Below are 20,063 nucleotides of genomic sequence, written 5' to 3' on the forward strand. Positions count from 1 at the left end.
CAGGACTTCTCCAGACTGGCTCCCATCTTGTGGAACTCTCTGCCTCGCTCCACAAGACTCTCCCCTAGTTTTAACAGCTTCAAGTGCTCCCTAAAGACTCTACTGTTCAGGGATGCATACAACCTACACTAACCTTTCCTAATACCAGTTCCTCTCCTCCATTGCTATCCCCTTGAACCCCCTTAGCATGTAAGCCTAAGAGTCCAGCTGTTTGTAGATCACCTTCTTAAAGGGACACTGAACCCAATTTTTTTCTTTTGTGATTCAGATGGAGCATGCCATTTTAAGCAACTTTCTAATTTACTCTTATTATCAATTTTTCTTCGTTCTTTTGCTACCTTTATTTGAAAAAGAAGGAATCTAAGCTATTTTTTGGTTCAGAACACCGGAGAGCACTTTTTTATTGGTCAGTTAAATTAATCCACCAATTAGCAAGAACAACCCAGGTTGTTCACCAAAAATGGGCCGGCATCTAAACTTACTGGGAAGTTGTTTAAAATTGCATGCTCTATCTGAATCATGAAAGAAAAAATTTGGGTTCAGTGTCCCTTTAAGAGCTGACTGCAACAGTGCAATTCTTGGCAGGGCCCTCTACCCGTTTCATCCCTATAAATGTTTTGTTGTACTCCACCTATGTTTATAGCGCTGCAGAATCTGTTGGGCGCTCTGCAAATAACCGATAATAATATATAGCTCACAACATAAAGGTATATTCAAGAGCTTAGAATACTTTGTTCTTCTTTCTTACTCCGTTTTACCTTTTTAGCTTTGACATTGGCAATTCAATGTTGTCTGTATTTGCATCTTAATGTATATCAGAGAATCATTTCTACTGCTCAAATGAAATAAAAAGATATTGTTTTATGGATTTTTTATTCAGCCAGTGAAGTGTACAGCTTATGGAAAAAAAATGATAGTAATGTTTCTTTCTTCCACTAGGGGGACCTTACTAATCTTGTTCACGGCAGCCACTGTATTAAATATCGCTTGACTAGAATACCTGGAACTAACGCATTTGTTGGCTTAGTCAATGAAACCTGTGATTCGCTGGCTTTCTGTGCCTGCAGCATGGTAGATAGACTCTGCCTCAACTGTCACAGGTAACGTTTGTTATCACGGACACAAAGTATTGTTTTCTACAATTTGTTAAATTATGTTTTTAATTAAAGAAATTTTAAACAGCAAACTGTAGATAAATGTATGTCACTTGGGTATATGGATGTCCTCTGTAGGGTCCATGTTCTCTGTGGTTGGTTGGAGAGATTCCGAGCAACACAAGGCAAATAATCACAGTGGTATAAGGTCATTGTCATTTTACAAATCATACACTATAGGGATATAAAGCAGTCTGTTTTGTTGTTGTAATAAAAAAAAGCATAGCATAGCAATATTCATTATTTTTAAAGGATTTTACCTTTTTTATTTTGTTTTAACTTTATTTGTGCAGGATCCATTATCTCCTGTCAAACCCCACAAGGGGGCCGTGGTCTCTACAGGATGTCAAAGGATCAGATTTTCATTTGAAGTGTTGCTAAGGGACACCATAAAATTGCTGCAGTTTATTGCCAATGCTCAGTAGAGGACGTTTGCTGCAAAAATCATGTGACAATAGAACCTGGGTTTTGTAATGATGGCACTCTTATTTAGCTGTAGGCATGGGTTACACTGAGAATTTCTAAGTGCTCATTTTAACAAAAACAAAAAACAAGTATGTTGTTTGCTGCTTTTAATCCATTTCTTTTTAGGTTTACTTTGATTTAACATATTTATTTATGTTACTATTGGAGCTCTGTTTCGTATTTCTTTAAAAACACACGTGCACAACACAAAATATAGCACTCTGGCTAATTACACGCCAGCTGCACAGGTGTCAGATCCTACAGAATTCAACATCACTTTAATCACTCTCCCCCCCCCATTTGGATACATTTTAATGTGTGAAGTTTCAGGGGACAAACGCGCGTTGTTTTTAGATTTGTCCAATGTGCAGCCGTATAAACACATAACAAACTTTCTAGATATCATCATCACTTATTTATAACACACCGACATATTCTGCAGAACTGGGATTTTAGGAGCATAATTACTAAGTCCTATAACAGTACATGGTGCAGTCTCTGTGTATTACAACTCCTATAAATAATGTGTAGGTGACCTCCAGTGGTTTTGTATCCTGATAACAAATCTCTTTTTTTCCACCATAGAATGGAACAAAATGAGTGTGAATGTCCTTGTGAGTGCGCTCTAGAGGTGAATGAGTGCACTGGCAATCTCACAAATGCTGAAAACAGGTAAATACATGGTTGTGAATCTGCTGCCTTATAACTCATTCATTAAACAGTGAGCTGCAGTATATTTATAAAATGTAGTTTGGTTTCTTGGGGGCTGAAGATAATGGAAATGTGTGAAGTCTTCAAGGGAAATACAACTGTTTTTGCATCTTCAAGAGAGGGGTTTAAAATATCATTTAAATTAGGTCATTAAACTAAAATAGGGTCTGTCATGCACTTAACGAACAGTATTTAAAGTGAAAGTCAATCCTAACGCTAGGGTCACCTATTGAAACAAATAAAGGGGACAGTAAGATACTTCATGTAGAAAGCTCCTTTTTTTGTTTCAAGTGATCACTGTTCTCAGCTGCTACGGCAGCACACGGCTAAAAACAAATGACGTTTTCACCTCTTAGAAAATAGCCGTGCGGTAAATCCGGCTTGGCACCCATGGGAGCTATTGGCTAAGAGGTGAAAAGACAGTGAGACACCCTGCGAACTTAAAGGGAAAGAAAGGACAAAACTGAAAGCTGCATGGGTGCTAGTTATTACAGATTTGTAGTGGCATACTCACATATGCTGTGGGGCACGTGCACCAGTATTCATACTGCACCTTTTCAGAGAGTGGCTTGTATAACACACAGCTCTCTGAGCTTTAATACTGATGCACGGGGGCTCACACTATATATATATAAAAGCATCTCTTACATTATCCTCCGTATAGAAATCCCAGCTGTGAAGTACATCAGGAACCAATGACATTTACAGTGCTTGATCCCAGCTTGCAAGATGCTCTTTCTCAGTGTGTGAACAACGGGTGCTCCCAGAAGATGGAAAGCAGGTACGTACAGTATTTTACTTCTTATGTAGCCGAGATGGCTACAAGTTTCTGTTTCTATGTCTGCATCTAGGAAGTAACAGCCACATCGCTTTGCTGTCACATACACAGCAGGTTTATATGACATGATACAATACTCTGAATTTGTTAGAGCATTTTGTGATAATACAAATGGCACGCAAAGGGGTTAAATACATAGTTAATGTCACACACCAGCCCTTGTTCCCAAGCCAGTCTGTGATTGAAGGATACAGGTATACGATTGGTTAAATGGCTTATTCCTGCTCAGGAACAGCAATGAATTGCGCCTACTGAGTGAATTTTAACTGTGTGCTTAACTCATTTGCAGGTCCTGCAATAATAAGCATTTGATAATGTAATTTGCTGTTATACACATTTTGCATATATTGCCTAATAATAAAAAAGGTAAAAGTGAATGCAGGCTGTATTGGTTGTGTGGCTTCCTGCTAATGGAACATGATACCACAAATGATTATTTCATTATTTAGATAGAGAACACAGTTTTAAATAACTTTCCAATGTACTTCTATTATCAAATTTGCTTCATTCTCTTAGTATCCTTTGTTGATGGAGCAGCAATGCACTACTGGAAGCTAGCTGAAGCACATTGCGTGAGCCAGTGATAAGAGGCATATATGTTCAACCACCAATCGGCATCTAACTCCCAATAGTGCATTGCCGCTCCTGAGCCTACCTTAGTATGCTTTTCAACAAATGATACCAAGAGAATGAGGCAAATTCGATAAAAGAAGTGAATTGAAAAGTTGTTTAAAATGACATGTTCTTTCTGAACCATGAAAGTTTAAACTTGAGTTTACTTTCTCCTTCAATGACTTTTTGTCAGTAGTGAAAATTCTCTGTTTTACAGCTATTGCTTTGGTGTACTTGACTGTGAGTGGTGCATGATGGACAGCGATGGGAAGACGCATTTGGACAGACCATACTGCGCTTTGCAGAAGGAGTGCTTTGGTGGAATTGTCGGAGCAAAGAGCCCGTATGCTGATGATATGAACTCAATAGGTAAAAGCTTTTTTACAAAATGTGTACACAATAAAGGCAACTTTAAATAACACACACACACACACACACATATATATATATATATATACACTAGCTGATAAGTCTGCCCAGAGGGCAGTCTATTTGTTTAAACCCCCCAAGCTCCAAAATAATAAAATTAAACCTAAACTAATACCCCTATAAAAATAAAATATCCCCCCACCCAAAATAAAAACACCCCCTAATCTAATACTAAACTACCAATATCCCTTAAAGGGGCTTTTTGTAGGGCATTGCACATTAAAAATAAACAAAGTCCCCCCTAACAGTAAACCCCCCCCAAAAAACAAAACAAACAACTATCACTAATAAACCTAAACGTCCGATTGCCCCTAAAGGGGAATTTGTATGGGCATTGCCCTTAAAAGGGCAATCGACTCTTTCTTACTGCCCTTAAAAGGGCATTCAGCTCTTTTCGAAATTGCCCAAAAAACCCTAATCTAAAAAAACAAAAATCCCCCACAAATTAAAAAAAAAACTAACACTAAAGCCCCAAATAGGTACTCACGGTTTCAGAAGTCCGTCGAATAAGCTCTTCCAGGCGGGTCCATCATCTTCATCCACAGCGAAGGCGGCGCAGAGGTCCGGAGCCGTCTTCCCAGATGTGGTGATCCTCAGCGGTGGTCATCTGTGGCAGCGGTTCTCGGCGGCATGTAGGCTCCTCTTCATTCGATGTCTGTCATGTACTGAATATTGAATGCAAGGTACCGCAATCAATCTGGAGTACCTTGCATTCCTATTGGCTGAATTTTTTAAAACAGCCAATAGGATGAGAGCTACTGAAATCCTATTGGCTGTTCAAATCAGCCAATAAGATTTCAGTAGCTCTCATCCTATTGGCCGATTTTGAAAATGTCAGCCAATAGGAATGCAAGGTACCCCAATAAATATGGGGTACCTTGAATTCAATCTTCAGTGTGGGGTGGACGATCGCATGAAGAGGAACCTCCACGCCTTCGCCGAGGACCGCTGAGGTCGCTACATCTGGGAAGACCCCTCCAGACCTCCGCTCCGCATTTGCTGTGGATGAAGATGATGGACCCGCCTTGAAGAAGACCTTCTCCGCCAGACTTCTGAAACCGTGAGTACCTATTTGGGGCTTTAGTGTTAAGTTGTTTTTAACATTTTTTTTTGAGATTAGGGTTTATTAGGCAATTTGCAAAAAATGTGAAAAAAGCTGAATGCTTTTTTAAGGGCAATGCGCATACAAATGCCCCTTTAGGGGCAATGGGTAGTTTAGGTTTATTAGTGTTAGTTTTCTTCTTAAACGGTAAGAGTCCACAGCTGCATTCATTACTTTTGGGAATTCAGAACCTGGCCACCAGGAGGAGGCAAAGACACCCCAGCCAAAGGCTTAAATACCTCCGCCACTTCCCTCATCCCCCAGTCATTCTTTGCCTTTCATCACAGGAGGTTGGCAGAGAAGTGTCAGAAGTTTGAAAGATAGTCTCTTATGGAGGGTAGTACTCTTCGAAATGGGACTGTAAATTTTAAGTAATCCTTAAAAATGGGAAAGACCTAGGAGCGCCAAAGATAGGCAGAGGGACTAAATGGACAAATGGCGGGCGGGGTTAAACCATATATTACACAAAGGAAAAAATGGTGGATAAACGTCATCCTAGAATATCACAAAGATCCTCACAGATAATTAATAATTACAGATAGTTCAGTAATCTTAAAAAAGTAAGTGCAAATTAAATACAATTTATTACAATTAAAACACATTGAGTAAAATCATGGATCCATGGTACAATAAGCACAAATTATATAAAACAATATCATATAATAACATATAATAAAAGCAAGTGGTAATAAAATAGATAATAAGATAATGGTTGGACAAATATGGCTGTAAATGGGAACGATATCCTCTATACACAGTGCAAAGAGTGCTTTAAAAATGCACAAAAATTACACAAAATTGAGTGGCAATAAATGAAAAAAGAAGGGGGGTACCCCCTCAAAGTTTAAACAATGTGAAAAGTGATCGTGACTGTCAAAACAGAAAAATCCAAAAAACAAATTATGAAAAAGGAAGTAAAAATGGGGGAAAAAAGGGGAAAAAATGTATATTATAGTGTCCGTGGTAAAAGTCAGTGATGAAAAATAGTGATAAACAATGTTAGTGATACAAAGTTCCAAATGAGATGTGTGTTGTAAGTAAAACTTCCTTAAGTCTCCTCAAAAAGAAGGTAAATGTGGTGGGTTAGGGAATGTCCGGTAAACCCTGGGTGCAATCCCTATATCCAATCTGTAAAAGAAATTCACAATAGTGCAATAAAGCTTACAAATGAACATATATTGTAAGAAAAAAGCTCACCAATTCTGCCAACGCGTTTCGGCCCAAATCTGGGCCTTTTTCAAGACAATGGATGGTGTGTGATGGTGGCTCTATTTAAAACTAATGTTAACCAATCAATGATGTCGGTATTTTGGCGCTAGTTGTTTGGCGCCAAATTTCAACCCGGAAGAGGATGTGGGTATAGATATAAATAAAGTATTCCTTCATGAATTCCTAAATTGTAACTAAATATCGGTATTGTTCGATAGTGTCCTTAAAGTATTTGTTTAGTCTATATTTTCATTGTTCCCAGTGAGGATTACAAATTAGAAATTAGTAATACCGGAATTGTTCGATATAACCGGAAGTGCCTATAGCGTACCTCGCTTCAATTCTGTTTCCGGTTTCGCTCTTAGTTTCACTTCCGGTAGAAATATTGTCACTTCCGGTAATATCGTTTGGCGGTATCTATCACATGGCCTTATTTGGCGGGTGTCTATACAAGGATGATATTTCATGGACTGGCTAAACATAAGAGCTTGGTGTATTCCTAAATTCAATATGCTGAATGGCTATGATAAGAAATAAGAAATGATCTAAAAAATACACAGAATGGCTAATAATAAAAATCGCTAAGATACAGATACATTCACGGAATAGATTATAACACAGTATGTAAACATAATATAAAATACAGTTTAAAATGCAAATGATGTGGAGCAGATAAAATATCAGCAAAAATAATTAAAATATTCAAACATTCAAAATGGACATTTAAGAAAAGAGGTAAAAGAGTTCTTAGGGGAATCGGATAAGTACACATAAGAGCAATTTATGAAGGGACAGTTAAATAAACGTAATATATGGATGGTGTACTTCTGAAGTCCTATACCTGGTAAGAATAAATTAAGATCAGCTGATATTAGTGTCTAATAATAAATCTGTTAAAAACTTACTAAAAACTATCTAAAACAACTGGAATTTAAAACCTAAGTGATAAACATATATTAAATGTGTTAAAAATTATTAAAAATTATTATTCAAAGTGCAAAGGTGAAAATCAAAAACGGAAGAGGATAGAATCGGGGCCCTCGTACCTAGGGGATATCTATTCATATTTATAAAGTTCCTGGAAAGGGTCAAAAATAACTACAGATCTAGCTAGTATGAAAATACATGCTGGGTGGTTATGTGATCCCCCAAACAAACTGTTTCCTAAAAGTCTTCATTTTAGGCTTAATAGATGCGACAGGTCTTCTCTGTTGTTTAAACCCCTAGGGTGTAGGCAGTCTATGTTAAAAATCCATCTCGATTCTGCTATTAATAGTCTTTTTTCTTGATCTCCACCCCTCCAATTAGGTGTGACTAGTTGGATACCAATATAGTTAAAATCTTTTTGTTTGGCCTGATGTTGGGTTAAAAAATGTCTGTATAGTGCTGTTTCAGTGTTTTTGTGTTTGATCTTTAATAGGTGTTCCCTGATCCGATCCCTCAGGGTTCTGGATGTTTGCCCTATATATTGGAGACCACAACTGCACCATATCATATAGATTACTCCTTTGCTGCTACATTTTATAAGGTCCTTGATTTTGTATTTAACCTTGATGTTAAAAGAGATGAACTCTTTTGTCTTCACTCCCCTTTGACAGGCCTTGCAACTAACACACAGATAAAAACCTTTGACTTCTCTGCCATACACATCTCTTGTATTGGTCATCATGTTTCTGGGTATACTTGGAGAGAGTTTGTTTTTCAAGTTGTTTGTCTTTCTGTATATAAATATTGGGCGGGGTGTTAGTTTATCCCCAATAATATCGTAATTTCTTAATAGTGGCCAGTGTTTCTCTATGATCTTTTCCACAATGTGCCTGTTTTCGCTGTATTCCATGATAAAAGGGATGTTCAATTGGTCTCCATCAAGATTATTGTAGACTTTTTTCGGTTTGTATGACAGGAGATCCTTCCTATCTCTCTGTGATAGGCCATGTGATAGATACCGCCAAACGATATTACCGGAAGTGACAATATTTCTACCGGAAGTGAAACTAAGAGCGAAACCGGAAACAGAATTGAAGCGAGGTACGCTATAGGCACTTCCGGTTATATCGAACAATTCCGGTATTACTAATTTCTAATTTGTAATCCTCACTGGGAACAATGAAAATATAGACTAAACAAATACTTTAAGGACACTATCGAACAATACCGATATTTAGTTACAATTTAGGAATTCATGAAGGAATACTTTATTTATATCTATACCCACATCCTCTTCCGGGTTGAAATTTGGCGCCAAACAACTAGCGCCAAAATACCGACATCATTGATTGGTTAACATTAGTTTTAAATAGAGCCACCATCACACACCATCCATAGTCTTGAAAAAGGCCCAGATTTGGGCCGAAACGCGTTGGCAGAATTGGTGAGCTTTTTTCTTACAATATATGTTCATTTGTAAGCTTTATTGCACTATTGTGAATTTCTTTTACAGATTGGATATAGGGATTGCACCCAGGGTTTACCGGACATTCCCTCACCCACCACATTTACCTTCTTTTTGAGGAGACTTAAGGAAGTTTTACTTACAACACACATCTCATTTGGAACTTTGTATCACTAACATTGTTTATCACTATTTTTCATCACTGACTTTTACCACGGACACTATAATATACATTTTTTCCCCTTTTTTCCCATTTTTACTTCCTTTTTCATTATTTGTTGTTTAAATTTTTCTGTTTTGACAGTCACGATCACTTTTCACATTGTTTAAACTTTGAGGGGGTACCCCCCTTCTTTTTTCATTTATTGCCACTCGATTTTGTGTAATTTTTGTGCATTTTTAAAGCACTCTTTGCACTGTGTATAGAGGATATCGTTCCCATTTACAGCCATATTTGTCCAACCATTATCTTATTATCTATTTTATTACCACTTGCTTTTATTATGTTATTATATGATATTGTTTTATATAATTTGTGCTTATTGTACCATGGATCCATGATTTTACTCAATGTGTTTTAATTGTAATAAATTGTATTTAATTTGCACTTTTTTAAGATTACTAAACTATCTGTAATTATTAATTATCTGTGAGGATCTTTGTGATATTCTAGAACGACGTTTATCCACCATTTCTCCTGTTAAGTGTAGTCAGTCCACGGGTCATCCATTACTTATGGGATTATAACTCCTCCCTAACAGGAAGTGCAAGAGGATCACCCAAGCAGAGCTGCCACATAGCTCCTCCCCTCTACGTCATATCCAGTCATTCTCTTGCACCTAACTAAAGATAGGACGTGTGAGAGGACTGTGGTGTGTTAAACTTAGTTTTTATTTCTTCAATCAAAAGTTTGTTATTTTAAACGGCACCGGAGTGTGTTCTTTGTTCTCAGGCAGCATTAGAAGAAGAATCTGCCTGAGTTTTTCTATGATCTTAGCGGTCGTAACTAAGATCCACTTGCTGTTCTCGGCCATTCTGAGGAGTGAGGTAACTTCAGAACAGGGGATAGCATGCAGGGCCCACCTGCAAGGAGGTATGTGCAGTAAATTATTTTCTAAGGAATGGAATTGACTGAGAAAATACTGCTAATACCGATGTAATGTAAGTGCAGCCTTAAATGCAGTAGTAGCGACTGGTATCAGGCTGATATGTATGTATGTATACTCTGAGGTATTTCTGGGGAATGGAATTTCACTAAGAAAATACTGTCTATATTAAAGTAATATTTGAGCCTGCACTGCAGTGAAAGCGACTAGCAGCAGGCTTATTAATAACACTTCATAATTTTCAATTTTAAAACGTTTACTGGCATGTTAATCGTTTTTTCTGAGGTACTTGGTGATAAAACTTTATGGGCATGATTTTTACCACATGGCTGTCGTTTTTTTCTGCATAAAAACAGTTTACTGAGCTTCCCCACTGTTGTAATATGAGTGGGAGGGGCCTATTTTAGCGCTTTATTGCGCAGTAAAAATTTAGTCACAGTCTTCCTATTTCTTCCTCCATGATCCAGGACGTCTCTACAGAGCCCAGGGGTCTCCAAAACTAGTTTTGAGGGAGGTAATCAGTCACAGCAGACCTGTGACAGTTTGTTTGACTGTGATAAAAACGTTTATTATTTCAACTGTTATCCGTTTTGGGTATTAAGGGGTTAGTCATCCTTTTGCTGGTGGGTGCAATCCTCTGCTAACTTTATACATTTTCTGTTAAAATTTGGTTGTTTTAACATATTTGGTTCATTGTTAATTCAACTGTGTCACATTTTTATGTTTGTTAAAGGCGCAGTAGCGTTTTTTATATAGCTTGTAAATTTATTTAAAAGTTTTTTCCAAGCTTGCTAGTGTTATTGCTAGTCTGTTTAAACATGTCTGACACAGATGAATCTGTTTGTTCACTATGTTTAAAGGCCAATGTGGAGCCCAATAGAAATTTGTGCACTCAATGTATAGATGTTACTTTGAATAAAAGTCAAACTTTATATGTTAAGAAAATATCACCAGACAACGAGGGGGAAGTTATGCCGACTAACTCTCCTCACGTGTCAGTACCTTCGCCTCCTGCTCAGGAGGTGCGTTATATTGTGGCGCCAAGTACATCAGGGCGGCCCATACAAATCACTTTGCAAGACATGGCTAATGTTATGACTGAAGTACTATCTAAATTGCCAGAATTAAGAGGTAAACGCGATCACTCTGGGGTAAGAACAGAGTGCGCTGATAATAGTAGAGCCATGTCTGATACTGCGTCACAATTTGCAGAACATGAGGATGGAGAGCTTCATTCTGTGGGTGACGGATCTGATCCAAGTAAACTGGATTCAGAGATTTCAATTTTTAAATTTAAGCTTGAGAACCTCAGTGTATTACTAGGGGAGGTATTAGCGGCTCTGAATGATTGTAACACGGTTGCAATTCCAGAGAAAGTATGTAGGCTGGATAAATATTTTGCGGTACCGGCGTGTACTGACGTTTTTCCTATACCTAAAAGGCTTACAGAAATTGTTAACAAGGAGTGGGATAGACCCGGTGTGCCCTTTTCACCCCCTCCTATATTTAGAAAAATGTTTCCAATAGACGCCACCACACGGGACCTATGGCAGACGGTCCCTAAGGTGGAGGGAGCAGTTTCTACTCTGGCTAAGCGCACCACTATCCCGGTGGAGGATAGCTGTGCTTTTTCAGATCCAATGGATAAAAAGTTAGAGGGTTACCTTAAGAAAATGTTTGTTCAGCAAGGTTTTATATTACAACCCCTTGCATGCATTGCGCCTGTCACTGCTGCGGCGGCATTCTGGTTTGAGTCTCTGGAAGAGACCCTTAGCACAGCTCCATTGGATGAGATTATGAACAAGCTTAAAGCCCTTAAGCTAGCTAATTCATTTATTTCTGATGCCGTAGTACACTTAACCAAACTTACGGCTAAGAACTCTGGATTCGCCATTCAAGCGCGCAGAGCGCTGTGGCTTAAATCCTGGTCAGCTGATGTGACTTCTAAATCTAAATTGCTTAATATTCCTTTCAAAGGGCAGACATTATTCGGGCCCGGCTTGAAAGAAATTATCGCTGACATTACTGGAGGTAAGGGCCGTGCCCTGCCTCAAGACAGGGCCAAACCAAAGGCTAAACAGTCTAATTTTCGTGCCTTTCGTAACTTCAAGGCAGGAGCAGTATCAACTTCCTCCGCTCCAAGACAGGAAGGAACTGTTGCTCGCTACAGACAGGGCTGGAAACCTAACCAGTCCTGGAACAAGGGCAAGCAGGCCAGAAAACCTGCTGCTGCCCCTAAGACAGCATGAAGTGAGGGCCCCCGATCCGGAAACGGATATAGTGGGGGGCAGACTTTCTCTCTTTGCCCAGGCTTGGGCAAGAGATGTCCAGGATCCCTGGGCGTTGGAAATCATATCTCAGGGATATCTTCTGGACTTCAAAGCTTCTCCTCCACAAGGGAGATTTCATCTTTCAAGGTTATCAGCAAACCAGATAAAGAAAGAGGCGTTTCTACGCTGTGTACAAGACCTCTTACTAATGGGAGTGATCCACCCAGTTCCGCGGTCGGAACACGGGCAAGGATTCTATTCAAATCTGTTTGTGGTTCCCAAAAAAGAGGGAACCTTCAGACCAATCTTGGACTTAAAGATCCTAAACAAATTCCTAAGAGTTCCATCATTCAAAATGGAAACTATTCCAACCATCTTACCCATGATCCAAGAGGGTCAGTACATGACCACAGTGGATTTAAAGGATGCCTACCTTCACATACCGATTCACAAGGATCATTACCGGTATCTAAGATTTGCCTTCCTAAACAGGCATTACCAGTTTGTAGCTCTTCCCTTTGGGTTAGCTACGGCTCCAAGAATCTTTACAAAGGTTCTGGGCTCTCTTCTGGCGGTACTAAGACCGCGAGGCATAGCGGTAGCTCCGTACCTAGACGACATTCTGATACAAGCGTCAAGTTTCCAAACTGCCAAGTCTCATACAGAATTAGTTCTGGCATTTCTAAGGTCGCATGGGTGGAAGGTGAACGTAGAAAAGAGTTCTCTATTGCCACTCACAAGAGTTCCCTTTCTAGGGACTCTTATAGATTCTGTAGAAATGAAAATTTACCTGACGGAGGACAGGTTATCAAAACTTCTAAATGCTTGCCGTGTCCTTCATTCCATTCAACACCCGTCAGTGGCTCAGTGCATGGAGGTAATCTGCTTAATGGTAGCGGCAATGGACATAGTACCATTTGCGCGCCTGCATCTCAGACCGCTGCAATTGTGCGGCAATGGACATAGTACCATTTGCGCGCCTGCATCTCAGACCGCTGCAATTGTGCATGCTAAGTCAGTGGAATGGGGATTACTCAGATTTGTCCCCTCTGCTAAATCTGGATCAAGAGACCAGAGATTCTCTTCTATGGTGGCTTTCTCGGCCACATCTGTCCAAGGGGATGCCCTTCCGCAGGCCAGATTGGACGATTGTAACAACAGACGCCAGCCTTCTAGGTTGGGGCGCAGTCTGGAATTCCCTGAAGGCTCAGGGATCATGGACTCAGGAGGAGAGACTCCTTCCAATAAACATTCTGGAATTAAGAGCAATTTTCAATGCTCTTCTGGCTTGGCCTCAGTTAGCAACTCTGAGGTTCATCAGGTTTCAGTCGGACAACATCACGACTGTGGCTTACATCAACCATCAAGGAGGAACAAGGAGTTCCCTAGCGATGATGGAAGTCTCAAAGATAATTCGCTGGGCAGAGTCTCACTCTTGCCACCTGTCAGCGATCCACATCCCAGGCGTGGAGAACTGGGAGGCGGATTTTCTAAGTCGCCAGACCTTTCATCCGGGGGAGTGGGAACTTCATCCGGAGGTGTTTGCCCAACTGCTTCATCATTGGGGCAAACCAGATCTGGATCTCATGGCGTCTCGCCAGAACGCCAAGCTTCCTTGTTACGGATCCAGGTCCAGGGACCCGGGAGCGGTGCTGATAGATGCTCTGACAGCACCTTGGGTCTTCAACATGGCTTATGTGTTTCCACCTTTCCCGATGCTTCCTCGATTGATTGCCAGGATCAAACAGGAGAGATCATCGGTGATTCTAATAGCGCCTGCGTGGCCACGCAGGACCTGGTATGCAGATCTAGTGGACATGTCGTCCTGTCCACCATGGTCTCTGCCTCTGAGACAGGACCTTCTGATTCAGGGTCCTTTCAAACATCCAAATCTAATTTCTCTGAGGCTGACTGCATGGAGATTGAACGCTTGATTCTATCAAAGCGTGGATTCTCGGAGTCAGTGATTGATACCTTAATACAGGCTAGGAAACCTGTTACCAGGAAAATTTACCATAAAATATGGCGTAAATACTTATATTGGTGCGAATCCAAGAGTTACTCATGGAGTAAGGTTAGGATTCCTAGGATATTGTCTTTTCTACAAGAGGGTTTAGAAAAGGGTTTATCTGCTAGTTCGTTAAAGGGACAGATTTCAGCTCTGTCTATCCTTTTACACAAACGTCTGGCAGAAGTTCCAGACGTTCAGGCTTTTTGTCAGGCTTTGGCTAGGATTAAGCCTGTGTTTAAGACTGTTGCTCCGCCGTGGAGCTTAAACTTAGTTCTTAACGTTCTGCAAGGTGTTCCGTTTGAACCCCTTCATTCCATCGATATCAAGCTGTTATCTTGGAAAGTTCTGTTTTTAATGGCTATTTCCTCGGCTCGAAGAGTCTCTGAGTTATCGGCCTTACATTGTGATTCTCCTTATCTGATTTTTCATTCAGACAAGGTAGTTCTACGTACTAAACCTGGGTTCTTACCTAAGGTAGTCACTAACAAGAATATCAATCAAGAGATTGTTGTTCCATCATTGTGCCCTAACGCTTCTTCAAAGAAGGTGCGACTTTTGCACAATCTGGACGTCGTCCGTGTCCTGAAATTTTATTTGCAGGCAACTAAAGATTTTCGTCAAACTTCTTCCCTGTTTGTCGTTTATTCTGGACAGAGGAGAGGTCAAAAAGCTTCGGCTACCTCTCTCTCTTTTTGGCTTCGTAGCATAATACGTTTAGCCTATGAGACTGCTGGACAGCAGCCTCCTGAAAGGATTACATTTCATTCTACTAGAGCTGTGGCTTCCACTTGGGCCTTTAAGAATGAGGCCTCTGTTGAACAGATTTGCAAGGCTGCAACTTGGTCTTCACTTCACACTTTTTCAAAATTTTACAAATTTGACACTTTTGCTTCTTCGGAGGCTGTTTTTGGGAGAAAGGTTCTACAGGCAGTGGTTCCTTCCGTGTAAAGATCCTGCCTGTCCCTCCCGTCATCCGTGTACTTTTAGTTTTGGTATTGGTATCCCATAAGTAATGGATGACCCATGGACTGACTACACTTAACAGGAGAAAATATAATTTATGCTTACCTGATAAATTAATTTCTCCTGTAGTGTAGTCAGTCCACGGCCCGCCCTGTTTTTACGGCAGGTCTAAATTTTAATTAAACTCCAGTCACCACTGCACCCTATAGTTTCTCCTTTCTCGTATGGTTTCGGTCGAATGACTGGATATGACGTAGAGGGGAGGAGCTATGTGGCAGCTCTGCTTGGGTGATCCTCTTGCACTTCCTGTTAGGGAGGAGTTATAATCCCATAAGTAATGGATGACCCGTGGACTGACTACACTACAGGAGAAATGAATTTATCAGGTAAGCATAAATTATATTTTTTTCCTTTGTGTAATATATGGTTTAACCCCGCCCACCATTTGTCCATTTAGTCCCTCTGCCTATCTTTGGCGCTCCTAGGTCTTTCCCATTTTTAATACTTTCATTTAAGGGTGGGCTAGGTACCCTTGTAGCACCCAGGAGCTAGTAGGAACATTGTGTAAGCGCTGTGAGATACCATAGTATCTTAATTTTAAGTAATCCTGTCAGCCTCTCAGTGAGAGCATGGATGAAAGTTAGAGTCTGGAGATACAGGGAGTGTCATCTCTGCGAAACCATCCCAACTCATGTTAACAGCTCCTTGGCAATCAGCGTTGACGAGTTTGGCTGCCTGCCTTTATTCACTCAAGTCCTTGTCAGAAGCGAGGCTACTATCTGTCACACTTGAAGGGCCGTGTTCCTGTTCCACGGCGTTGATTCCGGTAAGATCATTGTTACGGTACCAACAGGATACCAAGGGTTAATACCAGGGAACAACGTCCTGCATAGGGAATCAGCAATTCACAAACCAGCCAGTTTTCAGGTTTAAACAGAATATCTTTATTAAAGGCTGAATGCCTAGTATTTATACAGTTTTTGACCCCAGATGGGGGGGTTGAATATAACCCTGGCTTCAGGTTACAGAGGGCATTGGTTAAACAGTAAAGCAAACATATGAACAATGCATCAAACCTCTAAGAATTGTCTATTCACAGGTAAAACAGATTAACATATTAAGTACTCAGACAATCTGATGTTGGGCAGTCTTGTTAACATAATCACACAAGGACACAATCAGTTTACCTAGACAGACTCCTGAGACACAATCAGATCTTAAACATACATAGAATACATCTTATTACAGAATATAGGAACAGTTCTTATTAGCTATAAAGTCTTTTATGCCCACTTGGCTTATAGAGTCACAATTGCTCCCACAAGGGGCACTCACACCCTGTACCCATCCTGTATTTATGGATACAGGGTGACATAGACATAAGACAGAGTTATGAAAGTACATGGGGTGTCCAGCATATAAAATTCCATATTTCCATGCAGTCTCTGGGTATCCTTAAGCCCATGTACCTCCAGCCCAAAGAATGTTCCATAACAGGCCCTCCAATGTACAGTGGCGAGATTGGTTTTGTCACATCTCTCCCCTTTTCCAAACAGACTAACAGGGTATCTGACCTCCTGCCGGTCAGTGCCCTGGTTAGTCCAGCAACCCACCCATAAAACACAATTAGTAGTACAGCCCACCCACAATAAATGGTTACTACACCTGAGTACGGGGAAAACTTGTCCATGTCCAGGTGCCTCACCACAGCTGTGTGGGGGACTGGTACGCTGAATTGGTGGGTTGCGAGGTGGGCAGAGACCAGCTGTACTCTGCCCGGGTGCCAGCACTACCATGGAAGTAGCCTGGTGGGAGCCTGGTTGCTGGAGGGGGAGACCGACTGTCTCCCCTTTGGATACATAGCTGTGCTGCTGGAGGGGGAGACCAATCGTCTCCCCTTTGGCTAAACAGCCGTGTTGCTGGGGGACAGGACCAACTGTCCCTACCCCTTGTAACGCAGCCTGCCGCTGGGGAATGGAGTCTGGGCTCCCAATTCCCTGTATATTCCTCTGCTGCTGGGGGACAGGACCATCAAACTCCTCTCCCTCTGGTTTGTCATGCTCGGCTGTCCAGGGTATATACTGTGCCATATACCACCAGAGCGCCTGGTAGGCATGTCAGTTTGCTGGGACAATCCATCTGTATTCCCGTTATGAGAGAGAATTCCTGTCCATACAAACAAGGGAACAAATTCCTCAGTGCCCAGACCAGGGCCAAACAGTCCTTCAAAATCCCATCAGCTTTTTTACGAGTTTTCTGTACCTGCTCTTTATAGGTATCCACAATCCCTTCATACTGACATAGGGTGCCCTTGAGTTGCTGCACCTCGCTATGAGCCAGCGTCAGCTTCTCCTCAAGTGTCGCTAAGTTTGTCTTTAAGGTTTCATGTCCCACTCTCAAGCTGGTGTTTTCTGCAGTCTGTCGGTGCAGCTTGACTAGCAGAGATTCACGTTCTAAACGTGCTTTTTCCTCTGCGCTCCTCTTCTCCTTCATCAGCGCATTGTAACGGGACCTCCACATATCAATAGCGGATAGAGATTTACTGAGCTCAGCGTCCTGGGGCTTAGCAGCAGGTGGGTCAGTCTCTGCTGCACGGATCTGGGCACGGGTAGTCACAGAGTTAACATAAGCGGGACCCATAGGAGCGTAGGCAGAAACAAGGGGGGCCAAGTCATTTCCAAGAAGAACATCAGCAGCTAAGTCCTTCTTGACCCCCACATTCACAGGTCTAGCGCCCACTCCCCAATCCAAATGTACCCTGGCAACAGGTAGGCTGAACACATCGCCCCCTGCTACCCTCACAGCCACAGTGTCTCCAGTGTACTGTTTCTCAGACACCAAGTTCTTTTGAAGCAAGGTCATGGTAGCACCAGTATCCCGTAGACCACTGACCTTCTTCCCATTCACTTTAACCAGTTGCCGGTTATTCCGGTGGGCAGCTTGCACAAGGTCTGCCTCATGTAGGATGCTCCAGCATTCTTGCGCCTCTACGTAGCGGGCCGCAGGCTGAGGATTACGCGGGATTCCGCCGGCAGGTCTTCTCCAGGACTGCGCTTGGTTCGCTGCGTTTAGGGGACACTCTGGTCTTTTGTGCCCTAGTTGCTTACATCCAAAGCATCGAATCGGTTGTGAGTAGCCCCGCAAATTGAACAGGCCTCTCTGAGGGTAGTTCGTGGCCGGAGGCCGTGTGGTATAGCGGTGCGCCGGGGTTTGGTAACTGGCAGCTGCTGGGGTGACTGGGGGTCTGTACTCCACTCTAGCAGGGGGCTTAGTGGTAGCAGTGTCCAGTTTGCGGGCATCCGTATACTCATCTGCCAAGCGAGCCGCTTCCTGCAGGGTGGAGGGTTTACGGTCCCGAACCCACTCTCGAACTCCTGCGGGTAACTTGTCGAAGCAATGTTCCAACAGGAATAGCTGCAGCACCTCTTCCCCAGATATGGCTTGGCACCCCGCTATCCAGTGAGCTGCTGTGCGGTGCACCTTACATGCCCACTCAAGGTAGGAATCTCCAGCTAATTTAACAGTGTCTCTGAACCGCCTCCGGTATGCCTCCGGTGTAACTGCATACCTGGAGAGCAGAGCCTCTTTTACAGTATTATAATCCCTGACTTCCTCATCTGGAATGGCCCGATAATATTGTGACCCAGTCCTCTGCGGGTACCTTGTGTAGTGCACATTGCCTCTCAAAATCCGCAAGGTACCCATCAATCTCTCCTTCTGTTTCCAGGAAGTTTTTAAAAGCTGCAAAATTTACTTTTCTCTTTTCCATCTTAGTCAGTATTGTAATAATCCCCCTCTTCCTGAGGTTACTGGCTTGTGTAGTTGCTCTTCTGGGCGATAAGGTTCATTCCGTCGCTTGCCACCAATTGTTACGGTACCAACAGGATACCAAGGGTTAATACCAGGGAACAACGTCCTGCATAGGGAATCAGCAATTCACAAACCAGCCAGTTTTCAGGTTTAAACAGAATATCTTTATTAAAGGCTGAATGCCTAGTATTTATACAGTTTTTGACCCCAGATGGGGGGGTTGAATATAACCCTGGCTTCAGGTTACAGAGGGCATTGGTTAAACAGTAAAGCAAACATATGAACAATGCATCAAACCTCTAAGAATTGTCTATTCACAGGTAAAACAGATTAACATATTAAGTACTCAGACAATCTGATGTTGGGCAGTCTAGTTAACATAATCACACAAGGACACAATCAGTTTACCTAGACAGACTCCTGAGACACAATCAGATCTTAAACATACATAGAATACATCTTATTACAGAATATAGGAACAGTTCTTATTAGCTATAAAGTCTTTTATGCCCACTTGGCTTATAGAGTCACAATTGCTCCCACAAGGGGCACTCACACCCTGTACCCATCCTGTATTTATGGATACAGGGTGACATAGACATAAGACAGAGTTATGAAAGTACATGGGGTGTCCAGCATATAAAATTCCATATTTCCATGCAGTCTCTGGGTATCCTTAAGCCCATGTACCTCCAGCCCAAAGAATGTTCCATAACAGGCCCTCCAATGTACAGTGGCGAGATTGGTTTTGTCACAATCATTTCTCCTGTTAAGTGTAGTCAGTCCACGGGTCATCCATTACTTATGGGATATTAACTCCTCCCCAACAGGAAGTGCAAGAGGATCACCCAAGCAGAGCTGCTATATAGCTCCTCCCCTCTACGTCACACCCAGTCATTCTCTTGCACCCAACTAATAGATAGGATGTGTGAGAGGATTCCTCGGCTCGTAGAGTCTCTGAGTTATCAGCCTTACATTGTGATTCTCCTTA

General features: G+C 41.7%; 1 protein-coding gene across 1 annotated transcript in view; it reads left to right on the forward strand.

Annotated features, from left to right (window-relative positions):
- CACHD1 (cache domain containing 1) overlaps positions 1-20,063 on the forward strand; it is a gene marked incomplete in the record, with an annotated part of 574,801 nt that overhangs the window by 514,631 nt on the left and 40,107 nt on the right. Inside the window, 4 exon segments of the mRNA XM_053693675.1 lie at positions 940-1,100; positions 2,205-2,291; positions 2,995-3,111; positions 3,998-4,149. Of these exon segments, the coding sequence (XP_053549650.1) occupies positions 940-1,100; positions 2,205-2,291; positions 2,995-3,111; positions 3,998-4,149 (517 nt within the window).

The sequence above is a fragment of the Bombina bombina genome, chromosome 10, assembly GCF_027579735.1.
Source record: "Bombina bombina isolate aBomBom1 chromosome 10, aBomBom1.pri, whole genome shotgun sequence".
Lineage (NCBI taxonomy): Eukaryota > Metazoa > Chordata > Amphibia > Anura > Bombinatoridae > Bombina > Bombina bombina.